General features: G+C 44.7%; 1 protein-coding gene across 8 annotated transcripts in view; it reads right to left on the minus strand.

The window, feature by feature from the left end:
* LOC123994997 (ephrin type-A receptor 7) overlaps positions 1–27665 on the minus strand; it is a 74570-nt gene that overhangs the window by 12701 nt on the left and 34204 nt on the right. For all 8 annotated transcript variants that reach the window (XM_046298188.1, XM_046298186.1, XM_046298183.1 and 5 more), the window contains exons 6-7: positions 5975–6099; positions 692–860 (exon numbers count right to left, since the gene is read on the minus strand). In XM_046298188.1, coding sequence (XP_046154144.1) covers positions 692–860; positions 5975–6099 — 294 coding nt within the window. The remainder of the gene's footprint in view (positions 1–691; positions 861–5974; positions 6100–27665) is intronic.

A 27665-nucleotide genomic window follows, 5' to 3' on the forward strand; every position in this document is an offset into this window, starting at 1 on the left:
GGAGAGGGACACACACACACACACACACACACACACAAAGGGCACACAGTGTGAACTTTCAGCACATCAGACGTTGAAATCTACAGGGCATAATAGAACCAATGAGGAGTGAGCGGGGAGACTGATAACCCCCTTCTCGCCCTTTACCACAGAGACAAGGGTGTCTAGTTCTATTTCTAGCCTCCGCATGCACGGCTCCACTGTTTCAGAAAGTGGGCTTAATAGTCCCAGATGGTAATGCTGGTGCCCTTCTCCTGAAACAACGACACATTCAGGTTGGATTGTCTCCCATTCAGAGACACATTACACTGCTAGACTATTTGCATTGACAAACCACCAATTGCTCAAAAGAATGGGTGCAGTGGCACTTTCTGCTGTCAGTGCAAGCGGTGCATTACTGGGAGAATTCTTGCATTTTAAATAAAAGTGAGTTGAGTTGCTATATAAACACCAGCGAGAGAGGACAGCAATGATTTCTGAGCCCTGCCACTTTAGTTGAGACCTACTGCTCCTTGTGGACCATCCTCAAGCATATTTCTAAAAGGGAAAATGAGATCAGCAGTAACTCGGTGAAGGCCTGAACACACTAATCATCTCTATAGAGTGTGTGTGTGTGTGTGTGTGTGTGCTCATGCGTGTGTCTGTGCGTGCCTTTCGTGTGTGCAGGCCCATGCATGTGTTCTGCTGGTACCTGAGGCCTCCTCCTTGGTGGTGACCTCCAGCCGGGGTCCATAGGTGCCGTAGCCGGCCGCGGTGAAGGCTCGGATCTGGAACACGTAGGCAGTGCTGGGTTTCAGGTTGTTCACTGTGGCTGACGTGGACCTGGACTTCACTGTGGAGTAGATGCGATCCTTCTGGTCCTTTAGAGAGGAACAGACATTGGCTTTGTGTTATGTTAAATTAGTCCTGTCAATCATAGACACCAAGATGCAGCCATTTTTGTAACATACAATATATGTATATTTTTTTTAATTTTACCCCGTTTTCTCCCCAATTTCATGGTATCCAATTGTTTTAGTAGCTACTATCTTGTCTCATCGCTACAACTCCCGTACGGGCTCGGGAGAGACGAAGGCTGAAAGTCATGCGTCCTCCGATACACAACCCGACCAAGCCGCACTGCCTCTTAACACGCATCCAACCCGGAAGCCAGCCGCACCAATGTGTCGGAGGAGACACCGTGCACCTGGCAACCTTGGTTAGCGCGCACTGCTCCCGACCCACCACAGGAGTCACTGGTGCGCGATGAGACAAGGATATCCCTGTGTGTGGCCTATCAGTGGGAAAGCTGGAGGACATGCTGGCTGTCCAGTCTGTTTCTGCTTTTAGTTTTCAGCATGGCCCTAGCAGAGAAGCCACTGTCACACAGATGGGTAGTGCTGAACGGTAGCATGATTCTAATTGCATGACAGGCGAGAGCAGGATACTCGTTTCCCGGGAGACGCATGCTCAGTCCGCAAACAATCGACAGATCCACCAGCTGATCCTCTTCGTTGCTCGGCAACATGACGCTTCCAATCTCCACCTGAAAGGGCTGTTCAATGTTTTGTTTTCTTCAGTGTGTCGCCGTGCGCTTTGTTGACCAGATTCGGAATCTCTAAATCGGCATTGGGAAACATGTCCATCCTTCCGTTAGAAACGTAACTTGTCCAAACGGTGAGTTTCACTTTGAAGGCATCTACTTTGTCCCTCTGTTCACATCGATTGTGCCCCCTCCCCAGCGTTGACACACTGAGCGAATTCAGATGATCAAAAATATCTGGCAGGTAGGCTACCTGCACTAGCCATTCCTCACAATCGAAATGTTCAGGCAGAGGTGACTTGTTTTCCGAAAGAAACTCAGTAATCTCCAACTCGAAGCTCATAAAAACGACCCACAAATGACCCAACACTTAAGCCCTGGAAAGCCAGCGGACCTCTGCATGATAAAGCACCTGCTGCTGCTTTCCCATAATGGCAGCTGCCCCATCAGTGGTCACACCGACACACCAATCCCACGGAGCCCAGGAGCATATCCATTGTGTTAAAGATATCCTCTGCAGTGGTGGTGGTGGGCAAATCAGCACTAAAAAGGAACTGCTCCTCGAAGTTATTAGCCAAGACGTGTCTGACATAGACCATTAGAATTGCATGGTTGGCCACATCTGTGGATTCATCAAGCTGCAGTGCGTAATGGCCATTTGCACTGATGCGCTGTGATGTCTGGTGCATTGCGTCGTCAGACATGTCCTGGATTCTCCTCCTCGTGGTGTCATTGGATAGGGGTGTGGTTTTAAGTTTGTTGGCGGCTGACTCTCCCACAATTTCAGTGCACATATCAACCACAGCAGGGAGTATGAGATGCTCTGTGCTGGTGTGGGCTTTTCTGCACTTAGCAATGCGCTGGGCCACAAGGTATAATGCGTGAAGTGCTTTTTCTTGTACCTTGCATACATTCTTCAATGAATCTTATGAGGCCTCCAGATATTGACATTTTACCTTTAAAAAGGTCAGATGTCTTATCTTTGTGGCTTGGATGCTTGGTGTCCAGATGCTTTTTCATTTTGGAGGGTTTCATGCTATCATTAGCTAACCTTTTTGGGATAGGGGGCAGCATTTTCACTTTTGGATGAATAGTGTGCCCAGAGTGAACTGCCTCCTACCCTGTCCCAGGTGCTAATATGTGCATATTATTAGTAGTATTGGATAGAAAGCACTCTGAAGTTTCTAAAACTTTTTGAATGATGTCTGTGAGTATAACAGAACTCATATTGCAGCGAAAACCTGAGAAAAATCCAACCAGGAAGTGGGAAATCTGAGGTTTGTAGTTTTTCAAAGCTTGGCCTACCGAATACACAGTGTCTATGGAGTCAAGTTGTACTTCCTACGGCTTCCACTAGATGTCAACCGTCTTTAGAAACTTGTTTCAGGCTTCTGCAATAACGGAAGAGCTTGTGAGACCTGTTTGAGTCTGTGGTCTGGCAGGGTGTCTCAGGCTCGTGACGTGCACTCCCGCTCCCGATCCTTTATCAATGTTTATTATGAGTATTAATGCAAAATCACCGGATGTTTTGGAATCAAAACATAACTGCACGTAACGCGCCAATGTAAACTGAGATTCTTGGATATAAATATGCACATTATCGAACAAAACATACATGTATTGTGTAACAGGATGTCTTATGAGTGTCATCTGATGAAGATCATCAAAGGATAGTGATTAATTGTATCTATATTTCTGCTTTTTGTGACTCCTATCTTTGGCTGGAAAAATGGCTGTGTGTTTTTTTTGACTTGGCTATGACCTAACATAATCATATGTTGTGCTTTCACTGTAAAGCATTTTTGAAATCGGATATGATGGGTAGATTAACAAGATGTTTATCTTTCATTTGCTGTATTGGACTTGCTTCTTAGAGATAGGGGGCAGCATTTATACTTTAGTTCCTACAACTTCCACAGGATGTCACCAGTCTTTGGAATTGGGTTGAAGTTAATCATTGGTGAAACGAAGAAGAGGCACTTCCTGGCAGACGTTACACTGTTGATAGTTATGTAAGAGGGAAAATCGTGCATGTATTGTTGACTTGATGTTGAATACAGATCGCCCTGTCAACAATTTGATCGATTATTAACGTTTAAAAATACCTAAAGTTGGATTAGAAAAGTAGTTTGAAATATTTTGGCAAAGTTTATAGGCAACTTTTGAAATGTTTTGTAATGACGTTGTGTTTTGGAAAGCTGTTTTTCTCCGGATCAAACCTACTTTATAAATGGACATTTTGGGTATACATGGACGGAATTAATCGGAAAAAAAGGACCAATTGTGATGTTTATGGGACATATTGGAGTGCCAACAAAGAAGCTCGTCAAAGGTAATGCATGTTTTATATTTTATTTCAGCGTTTGGTGTAGCGCCTGCTAACGCTAGTTCTATTGTTTACAACTGGATCAGCTGGTTCAGGGGGGTGCATGCTATCAGATAATAGCTTCTCATGCTTTCGCCGAAAATCATTTTAAAAATCTGACATGTTGGCTGGATTCACAACGAGTGTAGCTTTAATTGAGTAACCTGCATGTGTGATTTAATGAAAGTTTGAGTTTTATCGTGTATTATTTGAATTTGGCGCTATGCATTTCCCGAGGCTATTGGCCACTTGTCCCTAAGAGGTTAATGTGTGAAAGTAGAATTTCGGTTGCCTTTTCAGCGGAATGTTGTCGAGGGGTTCCGCTAGCGGAACGCCTGCCCTAGAAAGGCTAACAGCTCATTGCATAGGACGCACTGCGGTCTACACTCACCCTGCCTGTCTTCTATATATAGTACCAGTCAAAAGCTGTCATCAAGGCAAAGTGTGGCTACTTTGAAGAATCTCAAATATAAAATTTATTTTGATTTGTTTAACACTTTTGGTTACTACATGATTCCATATTATTCTACAAGATATTATTCTAGAAAATAGTCAAACTAAAGAAAAACCATGGAATGAGTAGGTTGTTGGAAGCAGCAGAAGATGAAGGGGGAGCTGCATGTTTTAAAAAGTTGTCCATGATTTTACTCTGACAGCTAGCCTACATGAGTTAAGTGACAGCTAACTATCAACATGTGCAATGCCTGCAGAACACATCTGCATAGTTAGCTGTCAATCAAGCTAGCTGTCTGAAGAAAATCTGTATTATCTGATTTGGACGTGTCACATTTAAAACAAAACAATGTGGCAGAATTAAATTTTTATTGGATCAGTGTGTGTGTGTCTGGAAATCTGTAATTTCATTGGATCAGTGTGTGTGTGTGTGGGGGGGGGGGGGGGGGGCGAGGACATTATTCTATTGGTCAATGAGTGTGTGCAGCGCGAAACCCTGCGAGTCAGAGTGTAGCTAGCCTTTTCAGCACTGCGGACGCGCAGCACGTGTACAGTCTGCACCAATAAGCGGTGTGGTGGTATCCTTTCAAAATAAATGTTTTGGTGCAGCGTTTACCTACTGTTTTTTTGTGCTTTATTATTCTATCTTTTATGTGTATATATATATATATATTCTTGCACAAGTCCCGCAACCCCTTAAAATCCTGTGACCACCAGTTGAGAGTCACTGCTGTAAACGCTTTCTATCAAAGCCAATAGGCAGAAAAGAAGCTCTGCGATGCCAGGCTCGGGAATCTGTCTGGAATCTACAGACTGCGTGTACTGTGTATTTTGTTGTTGATCTGTAAATTATTTTATCGGCAAAAACACCAAATGGAATGCCAAAGACTATTAGGAGAGAAGTCATGCTTGTTTCCAATTTTACAGCTGGGCAGACTACAGCCACAGTACGTGACACAGGAGACTGATTCCTGGCAGCCTGAGAGGTCGTGCTCAACAGAGTCTGGAACCTCAGGAGCCATGGAATCTAGCTCTTTGATTTGTTGTGTTAAACCCACTCTCCTCAACCTCATCAACCTCCTCACTCATCTGTTCAGAGTTAAAGTACACGGGAGTTCTATTATATATGAGGGGGCGAGGGAAGATACAGTAAGAGATTGTTAATGCTGGCAAGGTAGTGCAATGAAGTGTGTGCTGCATGGCATGCGTGTGTGGGTGGCTGTGAAGGACCAGGGACTGATTCAAATCTTATGAGCATCTCATTCAATTTTGAGACAAAGGACGCACTCGCAGAATCCTGCTGATTCCACTCACAGCGTCTTGCAGATATAATGCAAAATGAAGAGTAGGCTAAATGAAACTAAGAAGAACAGGAGAGAGATAGGGGGAGAGGGTTGAGGAGAGCCAGAGTTGTCTGTGTTCAAAGCTGCGACAGACAGACAGACAGACAGACAGACAGACAGACAGACTCTCTCTCTCTCTCTCTCTCTCTCTCTCTCTCTCTCTCTCAGACAGACAGACAGACTCTCTCTCTCTCTCTCTCTCTCTCTCTCTCTCTCTCTCTCTCTCTCTCTCTCTCTCTCTCTCTCTCTCTCTCAAACATTAATGGATTCAGCGGGGCATCACACACTCACTTTTTCGTAGTACTTGATCTCATATTCGGTGATGACCCCATTGGGCTGCTCAGGCTCCTGCCAGGAGAGCTGGATGCTGCGCTGCTGCACTCTCTCCTTGATGACTTCACTGACTTGGGAGGGAGCTGTTGGAAAAAGACGTGTGTCAATACGTGATGGGCAAACATACTCACAACTCACATCGTGGCACCTGTGTGCTGGAGTCTTTCTCAACTAAGTATACTTATTTTACTTTCTCAAACTCACATTGTCTCACACGCACGCACGCACGCACACGCACACACACACACACACCATACTCACGCACGCACACACACACACACACAGTCTTGCAAACTAACCTTGTAGGGACACACAATTCAGTCCCATTCATAATCCTATATTCCCTAACCCCTAAACCTAAATCTAAATGTTACCCTTACCCTAAAAATAGCACTTGACCTTGTGGGGACTTACAAAATGTCCCCATTTGGTCAAATTTTTGTTTGTTCACTATTCTTGTGGGGACTTCTGGTCCCCTTAAGTATAGTTAAACATGTCCACACACACACACACGCACACGCACACGCACACGCACACACACACACACACACACACACACACACACACACACACACACACACACACACACACACACACACACACACACATCCTCCACTAGCTCCTAAACAACAGTCTTTCTGTGGCCCTCGTGGCTTTGCCACCACTCTGATGAATATTCACATGGCCACTCTTAAATGTTTACACCTCATAATGGAAATTTCAATTACTGTCGAAACAGCGGAAGATAGCGTTATCTCAACCAGTGTAAAACTGCAACGTGGGTTATGAATGACAATTAAGTTCAATTAATTCCGTTTATACTCCGGATGGAACAGGCAGCACTTATTCTCCCACATGGCAGAGGCATTCAAAAAGCATTTCAGAGAAATGTACCTGTTACCTTGTGACACCTAGTTTATAGCTGAGTAATTATCTGTTGCACTGGGCATGAACTCTGAAAGTTGGTCTATTTTTATCTACGTCTACTGCACAGACAGTGTATTGTTGCTGCACCTGGTGTGACGAGCTATGAAGTTACGATTGTAATTGTACATTGTAGCAGCTCTGAATATTTAAATTCTCACACATTAAAAAAATAAAATAAAATGTCCACAGTTAAGCAAGAGGAAGTAAACACATAGACGCGTTTCTTTAAGCAAAGATAATAAACCCAAGACATTGAATTCCAATATTTGTGCAGATGGGGCATGCATTACTCATTGGTGGTGTGAGCTTGAAGACAGACAGATTGACGGCTGATACCCTACTCCCATCTACAGTATCAACCACACAGTCGTGCCTCAAGGCCAGCTGGCTTCTGAATGAAATTACGCTTTTATTTTCACAGAACCACAAATTTTAACCGATGCAGTTCAACTCCGAAACTTCAACAGAAAATGGAAAATAGTCCTCGTTGAACGTTAAGTTATTGATATTGTAAGAATATGTCGGAAAATACACAACCTAGAGATGGAGGAAAAGAGGTCAAGAAGATGACAAGTCAATATAATTAACAATCAATAGTGTTTTTTTTCTGTAATGGGGAATTATTTATCAATGGGTCAGAGTCATGGCAGACATTTGTCTATACAGTGAGCCTGAAATAGGGTACTTGTTATTTGGCCATTGGCCCAGTTGTACTGCAAGGACTTCTAATTGGTCAACCACAGACTTGTGCTGGGTAATAAAACAAGATCCTGTCCCTTTGTTCTGGGGAGATAATCACAGGAGAGAATCACTGGAGAGAACCACTGGAGAGAATCACTGAGAGCATCACTAAGGACAGGAGAGCATGACCATCTACTTCCAAGCTTAAATTGCTAACAATATTGAGCAGCCATGCTCAACTGGCGGACCGCAGTTCGGATTCGCACCCAGAACGGGGTCAATATGGACCGAGGGTCCCGACAAAACACAAAAATCACATTTTTAGGAACTCAATTGGGCTTTTCACTTTCTGAACAAGGTTCAAATTCGAAATTAATTTGCTAGTGAACCGGCAGTTAACCTCTTGTTATGTTATTCACTGACATAACAAAAATCTATTTTTAAACTGTCAGAAATGTCCAGAGGATTAACTACTGGCCATGTTAGCGAGGGGTAAGTTAGGCTAATCAGCTACAGTTGAAGTCGGAAGTTTACATACACCTTAGCCAAATACATTTAAACTCAGTTTTCTGAATTCCTGACATTTAATCCAAGTAAAAATTCCCTGTCTTTGGTCAGTTAGGATCACCACTTTATTTTAAGAATGTGAAATGGCAGAATAATAGGAGAGAATTTTTTATTTCAGCTTTTATTTCTTTCAACAACATTCCCAGTGGGTCAAAAGTCTACATACACTCAATTAGTATTTGGTAGCATTTCCTTTAAATAGTTTAACTTGGGTCAAATGTTTTGTGTAGCCTTCCACAAGCTTCCCACAATAAGTTGGGTGAATTTCGGCCCATTCCTCTGGACAGAGCTGGTATAACTGAGTCAGGTTTGTAGGCCTCCTTGCTCGCACACGCTTTTTCAGTTCTGCACATACATTTTCTATGGGATTGAGGTCAGGGCTTTGTGATGGTCACTCCAATACCTTGACTTTGTTGTCCTTAAGCCATTTTTCCACAACTTTGGAAGTATGCTTGGGGTTACTGTCCATTTGGAACACCCATTTTGCAACCAAACTGTAACTTCCTGACTGATGTCTTGAGATGTTGCTTCAATATATCCACCAAATGTTCCTCCCTCATGATGCCATCTATTTTGTGAAGTGCACCAGTCCCTCCTGCAGCAAAGCACCCCCACAACATGATGCCTCCACTCCCGTACTTCACGGTTTGGATGGTGTTCTTCGGCTTGCAAGCCCCCCGCTTTTTCTTCAAACATAACTATGGGCATTATGGCCAAACAGTTCTTTTTTTTGTTTCATCAGAACAGGGAACATTTCTCCAAAAAGTGAGATCTTTGTCCCCAGGTGCAGTTGCAAACCGTAGTCTGGATTTTTTATGCAGTTTTGGAGCAGTGGATTCTTCCTTGCTGGGCGCCCTTTCAGGTAATGTTGATATAGGGCTCATTTAACTGTGGATACAGATACTTTTGTACCTGTTTCCTCCAGAATTTTCACAAGGACCTTTGCTGTTGTTCTGGGATTGGTTTGCACATTTTGCACCAAAGTACGTTCATATCTAGGAGACAGAATGTGTCTCCTTCCTAAGCGGTATGACGGCTGCGTGATTCCATGGTGTTTATACTTGCGTACTATTGTTTGTACAGATGAACGTGGTATCTTCAGGCATTTGGAAATTGCTCCCAAGGATGAACCAGAGTTCATGGCTGATTTGTTTTGATTTTCCCATGATGTCAAGCAACGAGCCACTGAGTTTGAAGGTAGGCCTTGAAATACATCCACAGGTACACCTTCAATTGACTCAAATGATGTCAATTAGCCTATCAGAAGCTTCTAAAGCCATGACATCATTTTTGGAATTTTCCAAGCTGTTTAAAGGCACAGTCAACTTAGTGTACGTAAACTTCTGACCCACTGGAATTGTGATACAGTGAATTATAAGTGAAATAATCTGTATGTAAACAATTGTTGGTCAAATTACTTGTGTCATGCAAGAATTAGATATCCTAACAGACTTGCCAAAACTATAGTTAGCTTAACAAGAAATTAGTGGAGTGGTTGAAAAACGAGTTTTAATGACTCCAACCTAAGTGTACGTAAACTTCCGACTTTAACTGTATCTAAATATTGTAGTTTTCACAGCCAGATTATGTATCCAGTTACCTCGACCCCCAGGGGTCCCCATTGATTTTGTGGTATCAAAACACACAAGACATGGCAAAATGTGTAGAACTGCCGGAAATGTGCTTTAAAAACTGCAAAATGTTCTATCTGCCCCATGGCCTGGTGTTGAATTGCCGGGAATGAGTTTAAAAATGGCAAATATTCTCCAAGCCAACAAGAGGGGTGGGAACAGTTTGGGGTCACATGGGTCACGAGGTTACAGTTTGTTACTACGCCGATAAACAACAATATTAATCCAAACCTTTGACATCTAAGAAAAATGTGTGAACGGACCTTCTAAAATAGTAGTTGAGTACAGTATATAAAGTATATCCTATAGCCTATAAGATGAGATGGCAAAGGAATTCCCTCATAGGAAGGAGGGGAGGAAATAGCCCTGATTGTGTGGGAAGGAAGGTTGGTGTTGGAGCTAAAAGTGAATAAAGTGCTGATGTTTCTGTGTCATGCTGCTCGGTGACCCGGTGGGAGAGGAGCTCTCGGCGCTCTCTTGCCCTAACACGGCCTGACCCCAGATTTGTTTTAAGATGCCCTCCCCGCTAATGACTGCTGCTGGACTAAAACCTTGTTCGGGCTCATCTGCATTCCTGACAATAATGCACACGGTGGAGAGTGGACACCAAAGACCCTGTCACAACCCCCTGTTTTGACATGTCACGCATAATCCCGTCAATCCAACCAAAACACGTGAACAGTATATCCTTCTCACGATGGCCGGGCAGTTACAGGGACAATTAAGTTTTCCTTTCCGGAGTCACAACAAGCGGTTAGGGCAGCTTAACTTGGACCAGCTTTGATGCTTGTTCTCTGCACCCTGTCATGTGACTAGCCCTTTAATAAGTGCAGACAGCCCCCCTTCTCCTGATTGATGTTAAGTCCTGGTTTGAGTTTAGAACTGCCTCAAGACACCTCTAGTGTGTGTTCCTCTCTGAGGTTCTGCTCTGGCATTTTGTTTTCATATAAACGTGTCAATTGCCCTGGGAGGATTTCAGCAGCCATTGATGTGGGTAGATAGATAGATAGATGCAATCTAAAGTGACATTTGTACAGCTGAAAGCACTTGTAGCTCAGTAATTGGATATTTTTACACTTTACTGTCGGTTACTTGCCTCCATCGACTATTTGTTTGGGGGTTGAACGAAGACGCTGGCTATTGTGTGTGTCTCTCTCGCTCTCTCCCTCTTTTCAGCTAAACTAGGACAGCAGCAGCAGCTTGCGTGAGCCACCGTTCCTCAAAGAAAACATGACAAAGCCAATAAAATAGATTGAGACGTTCAGTCTCTTGTCTGAGATCTGTAATTATACTGAGGTGTTTCTATGATGAGTTGTAACACTGTGACACACACAACCAGACCTCATCATCAGCTTCACCTCATTTAGCCCCCTCTGGCCTTAGGCATTCTGCTGCTATGATTCAGTCAGTCACCCAGCAGCCCAAAAAATGTAACTCCTCCATCTCACCCCTCCCTCCCTCCCTCCCTCCCTCCCTCCCTCCCTCCCTCCCTCCCTCCCTCCCTCCCTCCCTCCCTCCCTCCCTCCCTGAGCCATGGGTGACATAGAGACAAACAATTTGCAGATCAGTTCAACAGGAGAGAAAACCCTAATTCCAGGATAGTAATTCCAAAAAGTAAAGGGTAGCATTGGCCTTTAAGAACCTGCTTCTCCCCTGTGGATTACTACTCAGGCAGCACCCTGTGACAGCCATTAACGACATACTTCAAATTATGGAGGCCAGAACCCAGTCAGCCACTCTGAGACTTTTAACATACCTGAGGGGCTTAGTGTACCAGAAAATGGTATAAGTGTTATGCCTGTCTCTAAGTGACTGTTTGGGGGAAAGCATTTGTGCAATCGCTCACTGTGCAATATTATAGATCTTATTAGTGACCCCCCCTCCCCTGTAAAGCTAACTGATCCAGAAACCTTCTCTCTCTCTCTCTCTCTCTCTCTCTCTCTCTCTCTCTCTCTCTCTCTCTCTCTCTCTCTCTCTCTCTCTCTCTCTCTCTCTCTCTCTCTCTCTCTCTCTCTCTCTCTCTCTCTCTCTCTCTCTCTCTCTCTCTCTCTCTCTCTCTCTCTCTCTCTCTCTCTCTCTCTCTCTCTCTCTCTCTCTCTCTCTCTCTCTCTCTCTCTCTCTCTCTCTCTCTCTCTCTCTCTCTCTCTCTCTCTCACGTGCCGCACTTGAAAACCTTCATGAATACATTATGCAGGGACATTTTAATATCCGCTTCTTTCACTCAGCTTGGTTCTGAGTGAGTCTACAGTGGCGAAAGCAGTGTCAGAGGCAGAAAAACAAATGGCAGCTCGTTAACGAAGCTTCTTTCTTTCTGCTCCTCCGCTCGGCTTGTGAACCAAATCTAGGCTTTTAAACTGCTCGTCTTTTAATGACCAAACTACTGAAGTCACGCTTGAGTATCTTACGCCCACACTGTTGATTGATTATACGAGATGACTTACCGTGTACCATCTTAAAAGCCACAGCTACTTGACAGCATTTAAATCCAATACAAGGGGTAGTCTTGCTGCATCTATTCTTCAACAGGCTCTGCGCAACAGACAGGAAATCTTCTGACAACAGGGACATTTGAAATCAAATGTTTTTGGTCACGTGTGCCCGAATACAACAGGTGTAGACTTTGCGGTGAAATGCTTACTTACGAGCCTGTTCCCAGCAGTGCAGAGTTTCAAAAGTAAGCCACATATATGATGAACAAAAAAAGGAAAGAGCAACACAATAAACACAACAAATACAATAAATAACGAGGTCATATACAAGGAGTGTCAGTACCGAGTCAATGTGCAGGGGTATGAGGTCGTCGAGGTAACTGAGGTGATAAAATATGTACAAGTTGGCAGGGGTAAAAGTGACTAGGCAATCAGGACATAATGACCTGAGTAGCAGCAGCTTATGTAAAGTGGGTCTATGTGTGAGTGTGGCGTCAATATGCATGTGTCTTGTGTGTGTGAGCGTATGTAGTGTGTGTGTGTGTGTGTGTGTGTGTGTGTGTGTGTGTGTGTGTGTGTGTGTGTGTGTGTGTGTGTGTGTGTGTGTGTGTGTGTGTGTGTGTGTGTGTGTGTGTGTGTGTGTGTGTGTGTGTGTGTGTGTGTGTGTGTGTGTGTGGTATGCGTGAGTGTGTGGGTGGGTTGAGTCTAGTGAGAGTGCATAGAGCCAGCGCAAGAGGGTCAGTGCAAAACAATTCAGATAAATAAATAAGTAATATAGTGGTCAATGTAAATAGTCTGAGTAGCCATTTGATTAACTGTTCAGCAGTCTTATGGCTCGGGGGCAGAAGATGTTCAGGTGCCTTTTGGTCACAGACTTGGCACTCCGGTACTGCTTGCCGTGGGGTAGCAGAGACAACAGTCTATGCCTTGGGTGGCTGGAGTTTTTGACCACTTCCTTTGACACCGCCTTGTATAAAGGTCCTGGATGGCAAGGAGTTCGGCACCAGTGACGTACTGGCCGTACACACTACCCTCCGTAGCCCCTTGCGGTCGGATGCCAAGCAGTCAAGTTGCTATCAATGGTGCAGCTGTATAACTTTTTGTGAGGATCTGAGAGCCCATACTAAACTTTTCAGCCTCCTGAAGGAGAAAAGGCATTGTTGTGCGCTGTTCACGACTCTGTTGCTGTGTTCGGACCATGATAGGTTGTTGATGTGGACACCGAGGAACTTGAAGATCTCGACCCACAATACCACAGCACCGTTGATGTGAATGAGGGTATATTTTGCCCTCCTTTTTTTGTAGTCTCCTCTGTCTTGCCCACGTTGAGGGAGAGGTTGTTGTACTGGCACCACACTGCCAGGTCTCTGACCTCCTCCCTATAGGCCAGTTCTATGACCTCCTCCCTATAAACCAGGTTTTTGACCTGTCTCCTCGTCATCGTGTCTTCGGCAAACTTAACGATGGTGTTGGAGTCGTGCGCGGCCATGCAGTCCTGGGTGAACAGGGAGTACAGGAGGGGACTGAGCACAAAACCCTTGAGGGTCAGTATGGCGGATGTGTTGATGCCTACCCTCACCACCAGCAGGCGGCCGTCAGGAAGTCCAGGATCCAGTTGCAGATGGAGGTGTTCAGACGCATGGTCCTTAGCTTAGTGATGAGCTTGGAGGGCACTATGGTGTTGAACGCTGAGCTGTTGTCAGTGAGCAGCATTCTTACGTAGGAGTTCCTTTTGTCCAGGAGGGAAAGGGCAGTGTGGAGTGCAATAGAGATTGCATAATCTATGGATCTGTTGGGCCGATATGCTAATTGGAGTAGGTCCAGGTTTCTGGGATGATGGTGTAGATGTGAGCCATGACCAGCCTTTCAAAGCATTTCATGGTTACAGATGTGAGTGCTACGGGGTGTTAGTCATTTAGACAGGTTACCTTGGTGTTCTTAGGTACAGGGACTATGGTGATTTGCTTGAAATCTGGCCTCCACAATCACCCGACCTCAACCCAATTGAGATGGTTTGGGATGAGTTGAACTGCAGAGTGAAGGAAAAGCAGCCAACAAGTGCTCAGCATATGTGGGAACTCCTTCAAGACTGTTGGAAAAGCATTCCAGGCGAAGCTGGTTGACAGAATGCCAAGAGTGTGCAAAGGGTGGCTACTTTGAAGAATCTCAAATATATTTTGATTTGTTTTAACACTTTTTTGGTACCTACATGAATCCATATGTGTTATTTCATAGTTTTCACTATTATTCTACAATGTAGAATTTTAAAAAAATAAAGAAAAACCCTTGAATGAGTAGGTGTGTCCAAACCTTTGCCTGGTACTGTACATACGGTCACTGTGGGGACAACGTCTTCGATGCACTTATGAATGAAGTCGGTGACTGATGTGGTAAACTCCTCAATGTCATCGGATGAATCCCTGTTTCGCTAGTTTAGCATCCACTTCATTGAACCACTTCCATATTGAGTGCGCCACTGGTTCTTCCTGTTTGAGTTTTTGCTTGTAAGCAGGAATCAGGAGGATAGAGTTATGGTCACATTTGTCAAACGGAGAGCTTTGTATGTGTCTTTGTGTGTGGAGTAAAGGTGATCAATAGTTGTTATCCCTTTAGTTGCACAGGTGGTAGAAATGTGGTAAAACAGTTTTCAATTTTCCTGCATTAAAGTCACCGGCCACTAGGGGCGCCACCTCTGGATGAGCATTTTCTTGTTTGCTTACGGCCTTATACAGCTCATGGAGTGCGGTCTTACTGCCAGCATCGGTTTGTGGTGGTAAATAGACAGCTTCGAAACATACAGATGAAAACTCTCTTGGTAAATAGTGTGGTCTGCAGCTTATCATGAGGTATTCATACTCAGGTGAGCACAACCATGAGACTTTCCTAATATTAGAGATCTGTTGTTAATAAAGAGACAAACACCACCACCCTTGGTCTTTCCAGACTCTGCGGTTCTGTCCTGCCGATGCATGAAACCAAATTGATCAGCCATGACTCCAAGAAGCATAGCATATTACAGCTCTTAATGTCCCGCTGATAGGATAGACTCGTGGAGCTCGTCCAGTTTATTCTCCAGCGATTGCACATTCGCCAATACAACATTTGGATAGAGGCGATGTATTCATTCGCTGCTGTAGTCTCACAGCGCCGGCCTCTATAGGGCCTTGTCCGGGGTTAATCAATATGCCATTCGCCTCACCCTCCTCCTAATCAAGGTTAGTGATAGCTGTTCTGATGCTATTTTCGGTCAAAGGAAAACAATGGCGGAAACCGGTGGAGGGTGCTGAGGGGAGGACGGCTCATAATAATGGCTGGAACGGAGCGAATTGAATGGCGTCAAACCATGTGTTTGATATATTTGATACCATTCCACCTATTCCGCTCTAGCCGTTACCACGAGCCCGTCCTCCCCAGTTAAGGTGCCACCAACCTCCTGTGGTGGAATCTTTATTCACCAAAAAAGTTAAGCTCAGCACCAAAAAATACACAAAGTAGCAATTGGTCAGGAGCCCGTAAAACGGCCGCCATTCCCTCCCGCGCCATTCTTTTCCCAACACCATAAACACCTACAAACAACCTACATTGACTACGGAAACGGGTGTGATATCACACAGACAGCAACCACCTCAGACCTGTATTACACAATTAAGTTGTTTTTCGTCTGTCCAGCGTCCTCTGGATTTCATCCTTGTAGAGACCATAATTTTGATATTTATGACCCACTTTGTTAAGGCACTCAACTTTAATAGACTGGGAGCTTTTTTTAGACATCTTTTCCAGAAGTCTATGAAAACATCAAGATCGGCGACAGAATGGTCCCAGGGTTGACGCTAACGAGCTATGACATAATTCTGATGACTTCCCATTTGACATTGTGACTCCCATAAGAGAGAAAAACTCCCTGGTATTAAATGTTGGCGGCGCCCAGGAGAGAGAGGGACGTTGAAGCAGTGGGCCAGGGGAAGTAGAACTGGTGTGTGTGTGTGTGTGTGTGTGTGTGTGTGTGTGTGTGTGTGTGTGTGTGTGTGTGTGTGTGTGTGTGTGTGTGTGTGTGTGTGTGTGTGTGTGTGTGTGTGTGTGTGTGTGTGTGTGTGTGTGTGTGTGTGTGTGTGTGTGTGTGAATGTGTCCTGTCACCTCCTTCTTATAGCGTAATGTGTGTGTAGGTAGTGGTTGAACTCCCTCATTGTTACACCTAGGTTCCCGAAGCAATATAGCTTGATTGGCTGTGAGGCAGTGTAGTGCTGCCTGGGCTGAAACCAGCCGGGGCCTAGTAGCCTAGTAGTGAAAGGTATTCAAATCACTCAGTAGGCTGCACACTGGGGGCAGACATGAAAAAGAAGAGCGAGGGAAAAGTCCCTTTTTGTGTTCAGTGCAGTCAGTAGAGGCTCAGTGAGTCTGGAAATAAAAAACCTCAGACAATGATAGGCTCGGCCTTTGATGAATGTGAGTGGAACTATCGGAATTGGCGTGACAAGGTTCTGGCTAGTGGGCCTCCACCCGTGAGTGTCCTCCGCCCGCCCTCTCTCCTGCCTGCCCGCCAAGACTAGCCACACACGGAAATGTGCTTCCCCATCTGCCGCTCACAGCTTTGTCGCCTCCATTTAGAGCCGGGGAGGGAGACAGAGAGAGAGCGACCACTGCCGATGTAAATCGTTCAGCCAGTTAAGTAACGCTTTCGTTTTTTTTTGGAGGGCTTCAGCTTTCACGTGGATGACATCGCTGAGTGGAGTTCTTTGTAACCGAGAAATGCCCAAGCTCTGCTCGGCACCTTCAGCTAAACGAGGCCTGTCTCCTATCACTGCTATCACTTGGCAATCTCATTCTCTTTTCAAACCAGACATTTACGAACAGACAATAAGTATCTGTAAATTGTAGCTAAAGCTGTAATGTCATATTATTCATCGGTAGGTTACACTTCATTGATCATCTCTATAGTTTATCTGATTCTAATTCAGTGTGAGTGCTATGTATAAATGAGGATGTGTGAAAATACACAATTTATAAGTACCCTTGATGGGGTGTGATTCAAAACAGAGTTAGAAACGGCTCGAGGACAGGCCACTACCGGCATAATGACAATGCTGGAATATAGGACACCTTTGCAAGGGAGGTCACGGGGGAATCTGTTTCAAAGCAATTAGCAAATACTGATTTGGGGAGGCTGGCTCTTTCATGTTCCATCGGAGAACTGACAGCTCCACAACTGAGGTGCCAATGATGAATACATATCTAACACTTCAGTACTGACAGCTAGACGGGAGCCTTCAAAATGACATTTTCACATCATTATTTTCCCGCTCAAAGACCTTTTTAGGAAACCCAGCCTCCCTATCGTATATTAATTTGTATTCTCCTGGATCAGTGAGGTATCGAATCCAATTTTCTTGGCTTCAGAACTTTTCTGAAAGTGTCACCGTCTATCATGTACTGTATGTTACTACTATTTTTTACATATCACGTGACAATGATATACTATATATATATATATATTTTTTTTTTTAATCGAAGAAAAGCTTTCGGACCGAAATTTGAATCACCAATGAATAATTTCACGATCGCCCAATTTTATGTCTGCAAAGAAATGAGATTTAATGCGTTTCAGTAGGTCTCCTGTGTGTCACCCTCCATAACAACATGAGTAGAGCTTTGTGCCGGGCTGTGAAGCTGTGTGTGTGGCTCATAGCAGAGGTTCAGCGGGGAAAAAAGTGAATGTAAAAAAATGTAGTGTAAATTGTCATGTTACACTGACGTGCTCACATGATGCGCCATGCGCATCATTCCCCTTCCATCGCGTGCTGACGTTCGTTCCTTCGACCCTGCCCCTCGATGGCCAGCCCATGCTGTGTGAACACTGTCCTAATCTCTAAATAGCATTCGGTTGTTTAACAGATGCATAAATCACTGGTCAACTTTGTTACATAATTGTTTAGCCAGCGGGGACCCCACTTATTTAAAATCCACTCCGCTGCTCTGTGTCAGTGGCCAAATTAGGGAACATGGCTAACCGGGCTGGCAGCCTATCATCAGCCTCTCTGAGACACACCCCGATTCCTCCAAGAGAATAGGAGAGTTGAGGTTTTGTTTTCAAGGCCAGGGGCCATAAGAATTCTGTCTTCATTAGGACATTTCCCTGCTTATAATAGTCAACTGGGCTAATGTACTCTAATGATGGCACAGACAATAATACATGTCTGAACCCAGAAAAAGAAAGACACTGTAACATACGGAGTAAACAAAGGTTTGTGTACTACAGTACAAACCACAACACTACACCGAGACCATACATTCACCCCTGAAGTCAAATTTGGCCTCTTTACATGCTATAACTTCCTCATAAAATGTGCACTTCAGCTAGACATTTCTGTCAAATCCTCTATTGCTCGCATTGGGGAGTATACGAGAGCTCAATATAATGCAATACATTTTACGAGCTGCCCAAATGAGGGCTTTCGTTGACTTCCGTTGGCAATCAAAAATTTCACTGACTATAAACAGAAGGCCTGGATGTGAGAGGAGAAGAATGTCAACGGCGCTAAACGCAAGCGTGTTTCGCGCGGCGGTCGTCAGAAGGCAATGACAAGGTCAGAAACGGAGGGAGAGCTCTGCGGCTTTGTAAATAAATCCTGCTTTTGTTGCGAGTCCATCTGAACTCACTTAATTAGATTGAATCCCAGTTGGAGAACAGAACAGAACAGCCTTCCTGGAAGATGTACAGTGCCACATCCCGGATCCCGGGCTCCTAATTGCAGCATTTCCCCGAGATCAACGGAATTCACCGCCCAATAATGAAGTCATAAAAATATGTTGTGCCCATGCTTCTCCACCCCCCCCCACCCCCCCCCCCCCTGGGAGTCGTATTCTAATGATGATATCTAAGTCCTGCTCAGCAACACTGAATGTCACCGGGAATCGTCTGTGCAACAACAGATGCGGCCCAGATGAGAAATGAAAGCAGCGGGACGGGCGGTAATGTACCTAACGTAAGACGCTTGGTTCTGCTTATCGCCCGCCTCAATGACCTTTCTACTGCAGGCAGCTGCCGGGGCCATGTCTTCTCAAATACACTAACGGGCCTAAGCAGAGATATGCGTTTGCATACACAGTGGCTTCGTCATTTATCTTCATAAAAAAAACAAAGGCTCTGGCGTGAAAAAAGGCACAGAGGCAGATTACAGCAGTGGCTCACACGGACAAAACGTTCCTAAGAGTAGGTCTGACCGCAACTGTGGATATTTACAGGATCCGCTGCTAACCAGCCACAAGGCCCTCCACCTCCTCCTCGCTTCTATTAAAGGTCAAAGCACAGCCCCGGGCCCCCGGCGCATGCATCTAAATCCTTGATTGGATATCCAAGCCATACAGGGATTGAAACGCAAGATAATTCATAAAATGCAGTGTGCTGGTGACTGATGGGGCCCTGCTTGGGTCAGAATCCAGGCATGGCTATTATATAGGGGTTTGGAGCCTTATGGCTACTTAACCATGCCTTCCCACAGAGGCAGCTCTGCCTGCCTTAAACTGCCTTAAACCCCGCATACTCATTCCCTTATCAGCTGCGAATAAATCTTGTGTTTTTGGCAACGCCGCGGCAAATATTAACATTTCAAATTAGACCTCCACACAAGCGTTTCGCAGGAATAGGGGGAAAATGTGATCGCCGAGGGTTATCATCATAAACATCCATTCTAGAAATACCTCTGTCATCACCAAGATGATCATATTAATCAGAGTTCTTATGCCCTTAATCACAGTCTTGGACAGCATCCATCGCAGGGAAATCATATCCAGAGCCCCTCCAGCCAAGTCTGTAATTTTGCACTGAGCACTGGTTGGACGCATTGTGCTGATTGCCAACAGATCCAGGCCAAGCCGACAGGCCTCTCCCTGTCTGCCTCTACCTTTTTGGAAACACTGAGTCAGGCCCATACCTGTGGATTCCAGGCCAAAGGCAGACTATCGTTTCCCCCAGTGTGGGAAATAACCCTGCCTACTTGAAAGAATTTGAACAGATGCAGGGGTGCAGTATGTTGGGAAAGAAAGACATCCTCATCACCCCTGGTACTGTTGTGGCCAGCGTACCAGAGTCTGTCAAAAAAAGATAAAGCAGGAGCAGCACAATCATCAAGGCTGTGTTTTCAAACACCACGTATTTGCGGTAAAAGTGTTTTTTTTTTGTTCTGTTTGGCAAGCAGACAGGAAATGATCAGTGGAAAGGGGACACATCTGTGCGAGTGGGGACATGGTACCAAAATTGGCATCACGGAATCACAACAGTGAGATGAGAGGCGAGCTGGGTTCTATTCAACAGACACTCGAATGTCGACTAAACAAAAAAAAACTGAAAAACAGCTCAGATTATTAGCTCCCCCCTCCAAAAAAAACGACAACAACTACAAATATTTTAGCCAACCCCAGTAGTTTTCACCACAGCTGTGACAACCCTCCGATTACTGCCAGCTCTTGATTCAGGTGATCTGGGTTTCCAAAGCCACAGGTCACGCTCTCGGGAGGGGAGGTATGCTGCTTCACAGCTCTCTCATGTCGGGCCAGTAACCCCCCCCCCCCCACAAATCCAATAAATGCCTCAGCCACAACCCCACCTAGCAACCCCACCTAGCAACACCTCATTCTACCTCCTATTTCACCACGCCATCAATGAAACCTCCGCCGCTACCACTGCAAACCACAACCCGGCTTGCGCTGAGGTGATAATGACCGTACATGGAAGTCGGAGGAATAGACCGAGTGGGCGTAGGACGGAGCATAACTCATTCCGCCCGTGACAGGCGAGCGTGCCTGTCCATGTAGAAAAAAAAAAACCATCAGCTTCAGCTGTGCCCCATCCGGGAAACGAAGAGAGAAGAGAAGTGCATTACTGGAGTTAGTGTGCCTAGCGATGAGGGACAGAGCTGGTACGCCCACCCAACTCCAAGCAGCCAGTAATGACGGGGAAGGCCCCACATACTAGCAGCAGTGGCCGAGATGACTAAACCCTGCCTCAGACACCCAGACAAACCTAGCCCTCAGCCCGCCCTCCGCTGAGCCATATAGACAGCGAAGACACAGATTGCGCAAAACAGTCTGCTTAGTCACGGCATAGTTTTGGAGGTCGGCTTTTTCAGTCTGTCAACGACGGTGAGCTGCACTATCATTCATCTGTCTGATGTGAAGCAAGCTTGATGTCTTCTTTATGTTCAGACAAAAACAAAATGACAGGGCATGACGAAAAACAGACACAGGCACACACACATACGTCGACAGGGTGTGGCCCCCTAAGCTCACTTTACACTTCAACGTCATGCTTCAAACATAGTTCTCTCAGAGAATACAGTAGAAATACACAGTATTGACGGTTCATCCATCTACAGTATATAGATGTGTTGATGACTTGAAATGTGACGGTCCAACCAGCCACATCATAGCTATTACTTCTGTCTTATTAGCTAAACGGAGACACAAACTGATTGTTATTTGTGAAACACAATGTGTGTCTATGGGGCTTTCCCATATACAGTAACACCGCGAAACATTACAACTCCTGCCTTTTTTTGAGAGTCCGTTTGCCACATCTCCCCAACTTGTAACCATCTGTTTTAGTCACAACTGTAACCATGATGAATAATACAACGTCAGGTAAAAGCTGTCTTTTGCCGTGCTAAACCTTACGTTGCTTCCACCCCTAATCAGTTGAACAGCGTCAGAAAGGGCAGCCTTCCCTTTCAAATGGCTGTGATGTGCTACCTGCTAAAAACAATAACCTCACTCAGGTTGCTTAGCCAAACCCAGAGCTGACTAGAGAGTCTCTCTCTCTCTCTCTCTCTCTCTCTCTCTCTCTCTCTCTCTCTCTCTCTCTCTCTCTCTCTCTCTCTCTCTCTCTCTCTCTCTCTCTCTCTCTCTCTCTCTCTCTCTCTCTCTCTCTCTCTCTCTCTCTCTCTCTCTCTCTCTCTCTCTCTCTCTCTCTCTCTCTCTCTCTCTCTCTCTCTCTCTCTCTCCTACAAAGACCAGTCAGACAGTGTCCTTTTGTGATTGGCCATAATTCGCTGGGCACAAATCGGCTTCAGTTTGCCGTGAGAGGCGCAACACCACTGTAATACCCAGCAGATAACCAGGTTAGCTCCTTTTCCCTAGAAAGCAGCCCCCTAAATCCTCTTCAACACTGTGCTGTGTGGGATCAGAATCACAATCAAAAACGAGAGTGTTTGAAGGTAGCCGTCCCACCTCTCAGCTGGTGGGATATTGGCTAAGCTGTACCGTCCACAACAGTACGACCCTTAACCCAGGAAATAGAGCCACAGGAGGTTCTGTCTGCTGATGTAGAAGGATGTGGTCTGTTTGCTGTTGTTTTGTATTCAGTACCTGAACTGCCCGTGGTTAAACTAATTCCCCCAGACCGCAGCTCTCAGGAAAAGAACTGATCTCTCAACACAATAGCTGAAATGATTCTACTGCTACACATGTCAGGGAAATAATTCATGGGGGAATTATAAATGTAGTATTTTTTGGTATTCTGACAATACTAGTAAGTGCATGTGTGACTGTGTGAATATGAATCTGTTCTCACATTTTGACATAGTGCCAGAGCCCAGGGTCCCTATCATTATGAGTTACATTGGCATCATTATTTCATGGTAATTATCCCTCAGAACGTTATTCAGTCACCTTGGTCATTTGGTTACTAACTCTTGGACTTTGTAATGACTCTTTCCTCTCCCCTCAATCTCTGACATAAAGCAATATATCGACACTATCAGTGTGGTAGCCTATGGCACTGTAACGGAATTCTTCGTCCTCCTCCTCTAACGAGGAGTGTGAAATGTCGGACCAATGCGCAGCGTGGTATGTGTTCATGATGATTTATTTTGCTGAACACTGAAAATACAAAAGAACAACGTGAAAATAAACGAAAAACGAAACAGTCCTGTTAAGGTGCGTAAAACACTAAAACAGAAAATAATCACAAAACACAGGTGGGAAAAGTATGATTCTCAATCAGAGACAACAAACGACACCTGCCTCTGATTGAGAACCATACCAGGCCAAACACATAAACACAACATAGAAAAAAAGAACATAGACTACCCACCCCATCTCACGCCCTGACCATCCTAACACAAAGACATAACAAAGGAACTAAGGTCAGAACATGACAGGCACTTTGAATAGAAATACAAGGAAGTCTCTAGTATTGAATGACAAACGTTATAAAAGCTACAAATCAAAATTTGACTCAAGGCTGAGAAACATTTTTTTTGTCGAGGACAGACCAGCTATATTTATGAAGTCGGATTTTAGTACCCGCAGAAAAGCAGGACAACTTTTTGTAATTGTTCCATTAGCTGCGTAATGTTTTCTGATTTGGGGACCAAAGCGAGACATTTGAATGGCTTTATGATTAAGTTATTGATAGTTGCTTCAAATGACACACCCAAGGAATGGTCCAATGAAACTCGGGCAGATGAATCCGTTTCTCTGGTTGTATGAAAGGAGGAACACGGCCAGCGGAAGGTATTGAAATGAAACAGGGGAATAGAAAGGCTGGCAAAGGTCTTTGAAGTCTGATTAAAGTTTGAAGCTTGGCTAGATACAACAAAAAAAAACAATCTTACTCCAAATTTTCTCTCGGGAATTGTATTTTATTTCTCTCAAAGAGAAGGCAGGTGCAGTATGAACACAAGTTTCTTTCACGGGGGGGGGACGACATTCCCTAATCTAGTACAAATGAAATCGCACTCTAGTCAAATAAAATTCTCACTCTTCCAACTGGAACTAATCAGTAGTCAATGCCTTGAATCACAATCTCATTGTGATGCTTCTTAGGGCGTTTTCACATGTGATTCTGAGCTATAGTTCAAATCAGAGTGTGATTATTTGCTTACATTGGTTGGTTGGTATCACATTGCCACAGTTTAAACAAACTAAACTGCCTAGACAAAACGTTGTGTCCATGAAAAGTCCATTTTGATTATTGGAGAAAAATACTCACGTTAAATCCATCTATGATCATCATGTAGCATCACTTACGTGTCCTAATCGGCATGTTATTTTCGCTTTGGTCTTCCAACAACGCGCGGGAGGGAAACAACGCAATAGACGCTCTAACTGCATCACGCAGTCAACACGATATATTCAGTTGCCTTTAACCCCTGTATAGGGGTTGTTTCCGAGATATCAAGTTATGATAATGTGTGCATTTAATCAAACGCTCGCAGTCAAACAACAAATAATACTCTTCGAATCTAGTTCTTTTCCGTGTGTTTGGTCCGCGCCGAGGTTAGGAGCGAACCCCAGTGGGTTGTTTGACGCTCCTGATTCTGGACAGAGTGTTCACACCAGTCCGAACTAACCGAACTAAGGGGGCAAACGCATTCATATCCATATCCCACGCACTCTCCATTTTGCATCAATGTGGATTTAGGACAGGCGATGAGGGGTAAGGGGGTCAAGGGAGCGTTTGCAATGCAGATAGATATTCTACACCGAGTAGGACCACCAGCAATGCAGATAGCACAAACACACCACTTTTACACAGATAGTCAATTCCCCCCCCCCTAACAATGGGCCCAAGGGAGAACAAAATTATCTGAAATTGGACTAAGACGGCTAAATGCTGTGCATACAGGGGGAGTTAGTGGCCGAGGATCCCTCAATTGAGAGATCAAGTAAACCTTGTTGATGAAGATGAGCCAGGTGTCACTTCTATCAGCCGTTGTGTATTAGAGGGAAGGATTTGCCATTACAGTAATTGGTCATTTCTGTGCGTTGTGAGGCAATAAGGAATAGGCTTAGACCTAAGTGGGAGGGCTGGACAATCGTTTGCTTTCAGGCCGTTGAGCTTGTCCCGAACCCCGTTCCCAATTACCCCCACAGCACAGTGACAGACCGAGGCTTTCGCCTCTCTTTGTGTCACACCGTATGTTTTTCTTTAGCAAATCCAAATCCACTTTGTCACCAGTTAATTGGTCGGACGTTGTCGTATTATTATGTAAATATCAGGAATGTTCACACAATTTAACACGAGCTACCTTTCAGTTAGCTGGAGGTAACAAACGAACAGAACTGCCAGTCTGGGAGATCAGCCTCCTCTCACCTGCAAGCAGCAAGCTTAGTAAAGCCATCATGGAGCAGTATACCTTTACAGTATCAACCCATGTGTCAGTTACCTGTAATGTTGTATCCACAGTGAAACAAGAAGGTCTTGCCAAAGTGTATTAGTCTAGCCACTATGTGAAAGTATTTATTTTTTTGGGCCACGGCTACTCAGTGGTGCGACAGCGAGGCAATTTGAGAGGAATTCAACACATTTCATTACGTCGGTCTCTGAGGACATCAGCTCCTCCAAGTTTCATTTAAATTGAATTTTTCCTCCGAGAATACTTTTCAGAAAACAATCCCCCCAAAAAAACACAATCCTGGCTCTCTTCAAAGAAACAGATATTGATAACTCCAGTAAGAAATATGGTCGTTTTATATGCATGAGGAACTGTGTGACCTAGAAAGCACTTTTTTTGTGCCTAGGCTTTAGGCACATCCACACAATCACAACAAACAACAAACACAAAGAATATCAAAAAGACTGAATCTGGTCATGCAAGAATAATGCATCCCCAGCACAGACTATTGTCTAATGTACTACCTGAAGAAATATCCTGAGACGTCACAGAGGGTAATTAAGCCATTTATCAAGCAGTTTTAAGTTGTGAAACCATGTTTTTGGCACCTGAGTATAAAATTATTACATTTCGCTGATGCTCAAGGTTAATTAGGCAATTAAATTCCCTACTACATGACTCCCTAGCTAATATAGGACACCGATCGGACCCTTCAAAAAAAAGGCTTTCTCTAGATCGTCTTACAGAATTGTCGAAGGACTTTGTTTAAGACAACCAAAGATGACCACAGAGATGACACCATTCTCTCCTCTGGGCATGGATACTGACGAAAGGAGGCGGGGAAGAACGTTGGTTTCAAAGCACACAGAAGGTCACTTCTCGACAGTTAGTCCCAGCTTCTCTCCAGCCCAGATGTGTCCCATCTGCTCCACAACCAGTAACCAACTCTGCGAACTCTGCGGACGCTATAATCTTTTTACTGTTGTTTTTATATCAAATCATTCAAAGCAGCCTAGCAGATGGCTGTCATATATTCCCCGTGCTTTGATAAAAGACAATGTGTTGTTGTTACGGAGCTGCTGGTGTAGATACGTTGGGGAGGTGAGGGGCTCGGTTAGCACAGCTGAGGAGACTAGCAGCTAGTGAGATGAAACCAAGCCATAGTCGCTGTAAGGCTTTTGAGGCGACAGCTTTGGGGTCAAGAGGTCGACCATAATTACCAGCGGGCCTTTTCAGAGGTGGCAACTGCTGTTTGAAGGTTTTCTCGATTTTTGTTCTTTTTAATTTTCCCTCCCGTTCTGAGCCGAAGTGTTCTTCTAACTCAAACTCATTATTATTTCCAAGTGTGATGATCTGAATAAAGGGGAAAGGGTGAAGCATGGGGTTGAAGACATAATTAGTTCCTCTCACTGCAGGAGACAGTATGCCGGTGAGACAATGAAAGAGTGAAACAACAGACCTGTCAATCTGCCTCTATTCTTTTCGCGAGTAATGCTCACAGACACAGAGAAAAATCTCTCTCACTCTCATCTTCACTGCTATCAAAATACATTGTTGTGTTATGCAACATACAAGTTCTGCCAAATCCCTTCCCATAAGACAATCTGTGGTTCTCCCGAAGCTGAACAGAAAAGAAGGAAAGTAAGTAGGTAGTTGTTTTCTTGTTGCAGACATGTTGCAGCTCCGGTTCTGCCGCACTGAGTTGTTTGAATAGAACGGTTCTCTCTGTATAAAAGCCACGGTGACAAGTTGAAATAGATTGCAAATGGATATCAAATGTCCTTTAACCTCAGGCTGACCGAGCTGTTTTCCAGTGTGTGGCAGTCTAAGCAGACAGAGTTAAACCTGTCACCCTGAGTGAAACTGTCTGGGTCGTATGAAAGGTATCCCCCGAGTCTACACCCACAGCAGAGCTGGGAAAATACCCTCTGTAAAAGGAGCAAACCATCAAGGTCTTGAGATTGGGGAATGGCTTCGTAGGAGTGTGTGGGTTTTTTTTCTCTCTCAAGTCTATGGGGATTTGGCAACTATCAGGCACCTATGACATGCATCACTATTTAGGTTTTAGTACCAAACTCCTACAAGTTCTTCGGGCAGGAAATGAAACACTTGAATGGCTATTCTGCAAAGTGCTGGAGCCCTTTCCAGCCAGGGTATCTAGCATGGATGAGCATGTGTTCCATATAAACACAGTGCCTGGGAGTCACAGGTGCATGCTGAGTTTGTGTGTGCGTGTGCTCATAATCTATACTACATGGAATATATGCCAGTGCTCAAACAAATGAGTCATAGAAGAAAAATGTC

Source organism: Oncorhynchus gorbuscha, linkage group LG14 (assembly GCF_021184085.1).
Source record: "Oncorhynchus gorbuscha isolate QuinsamMale2020 ecotype Even-year linkage group LG14, OgorEven_v1.0, whole genome shotgun sequence".
Taxonomy (NCBI): Eukaryota; Metazoa; Chordata; class Actinopteri; order Salmoniformes; family Salmonidae; genus Oncorhynchus; species Oncorhynchus gorbuscha.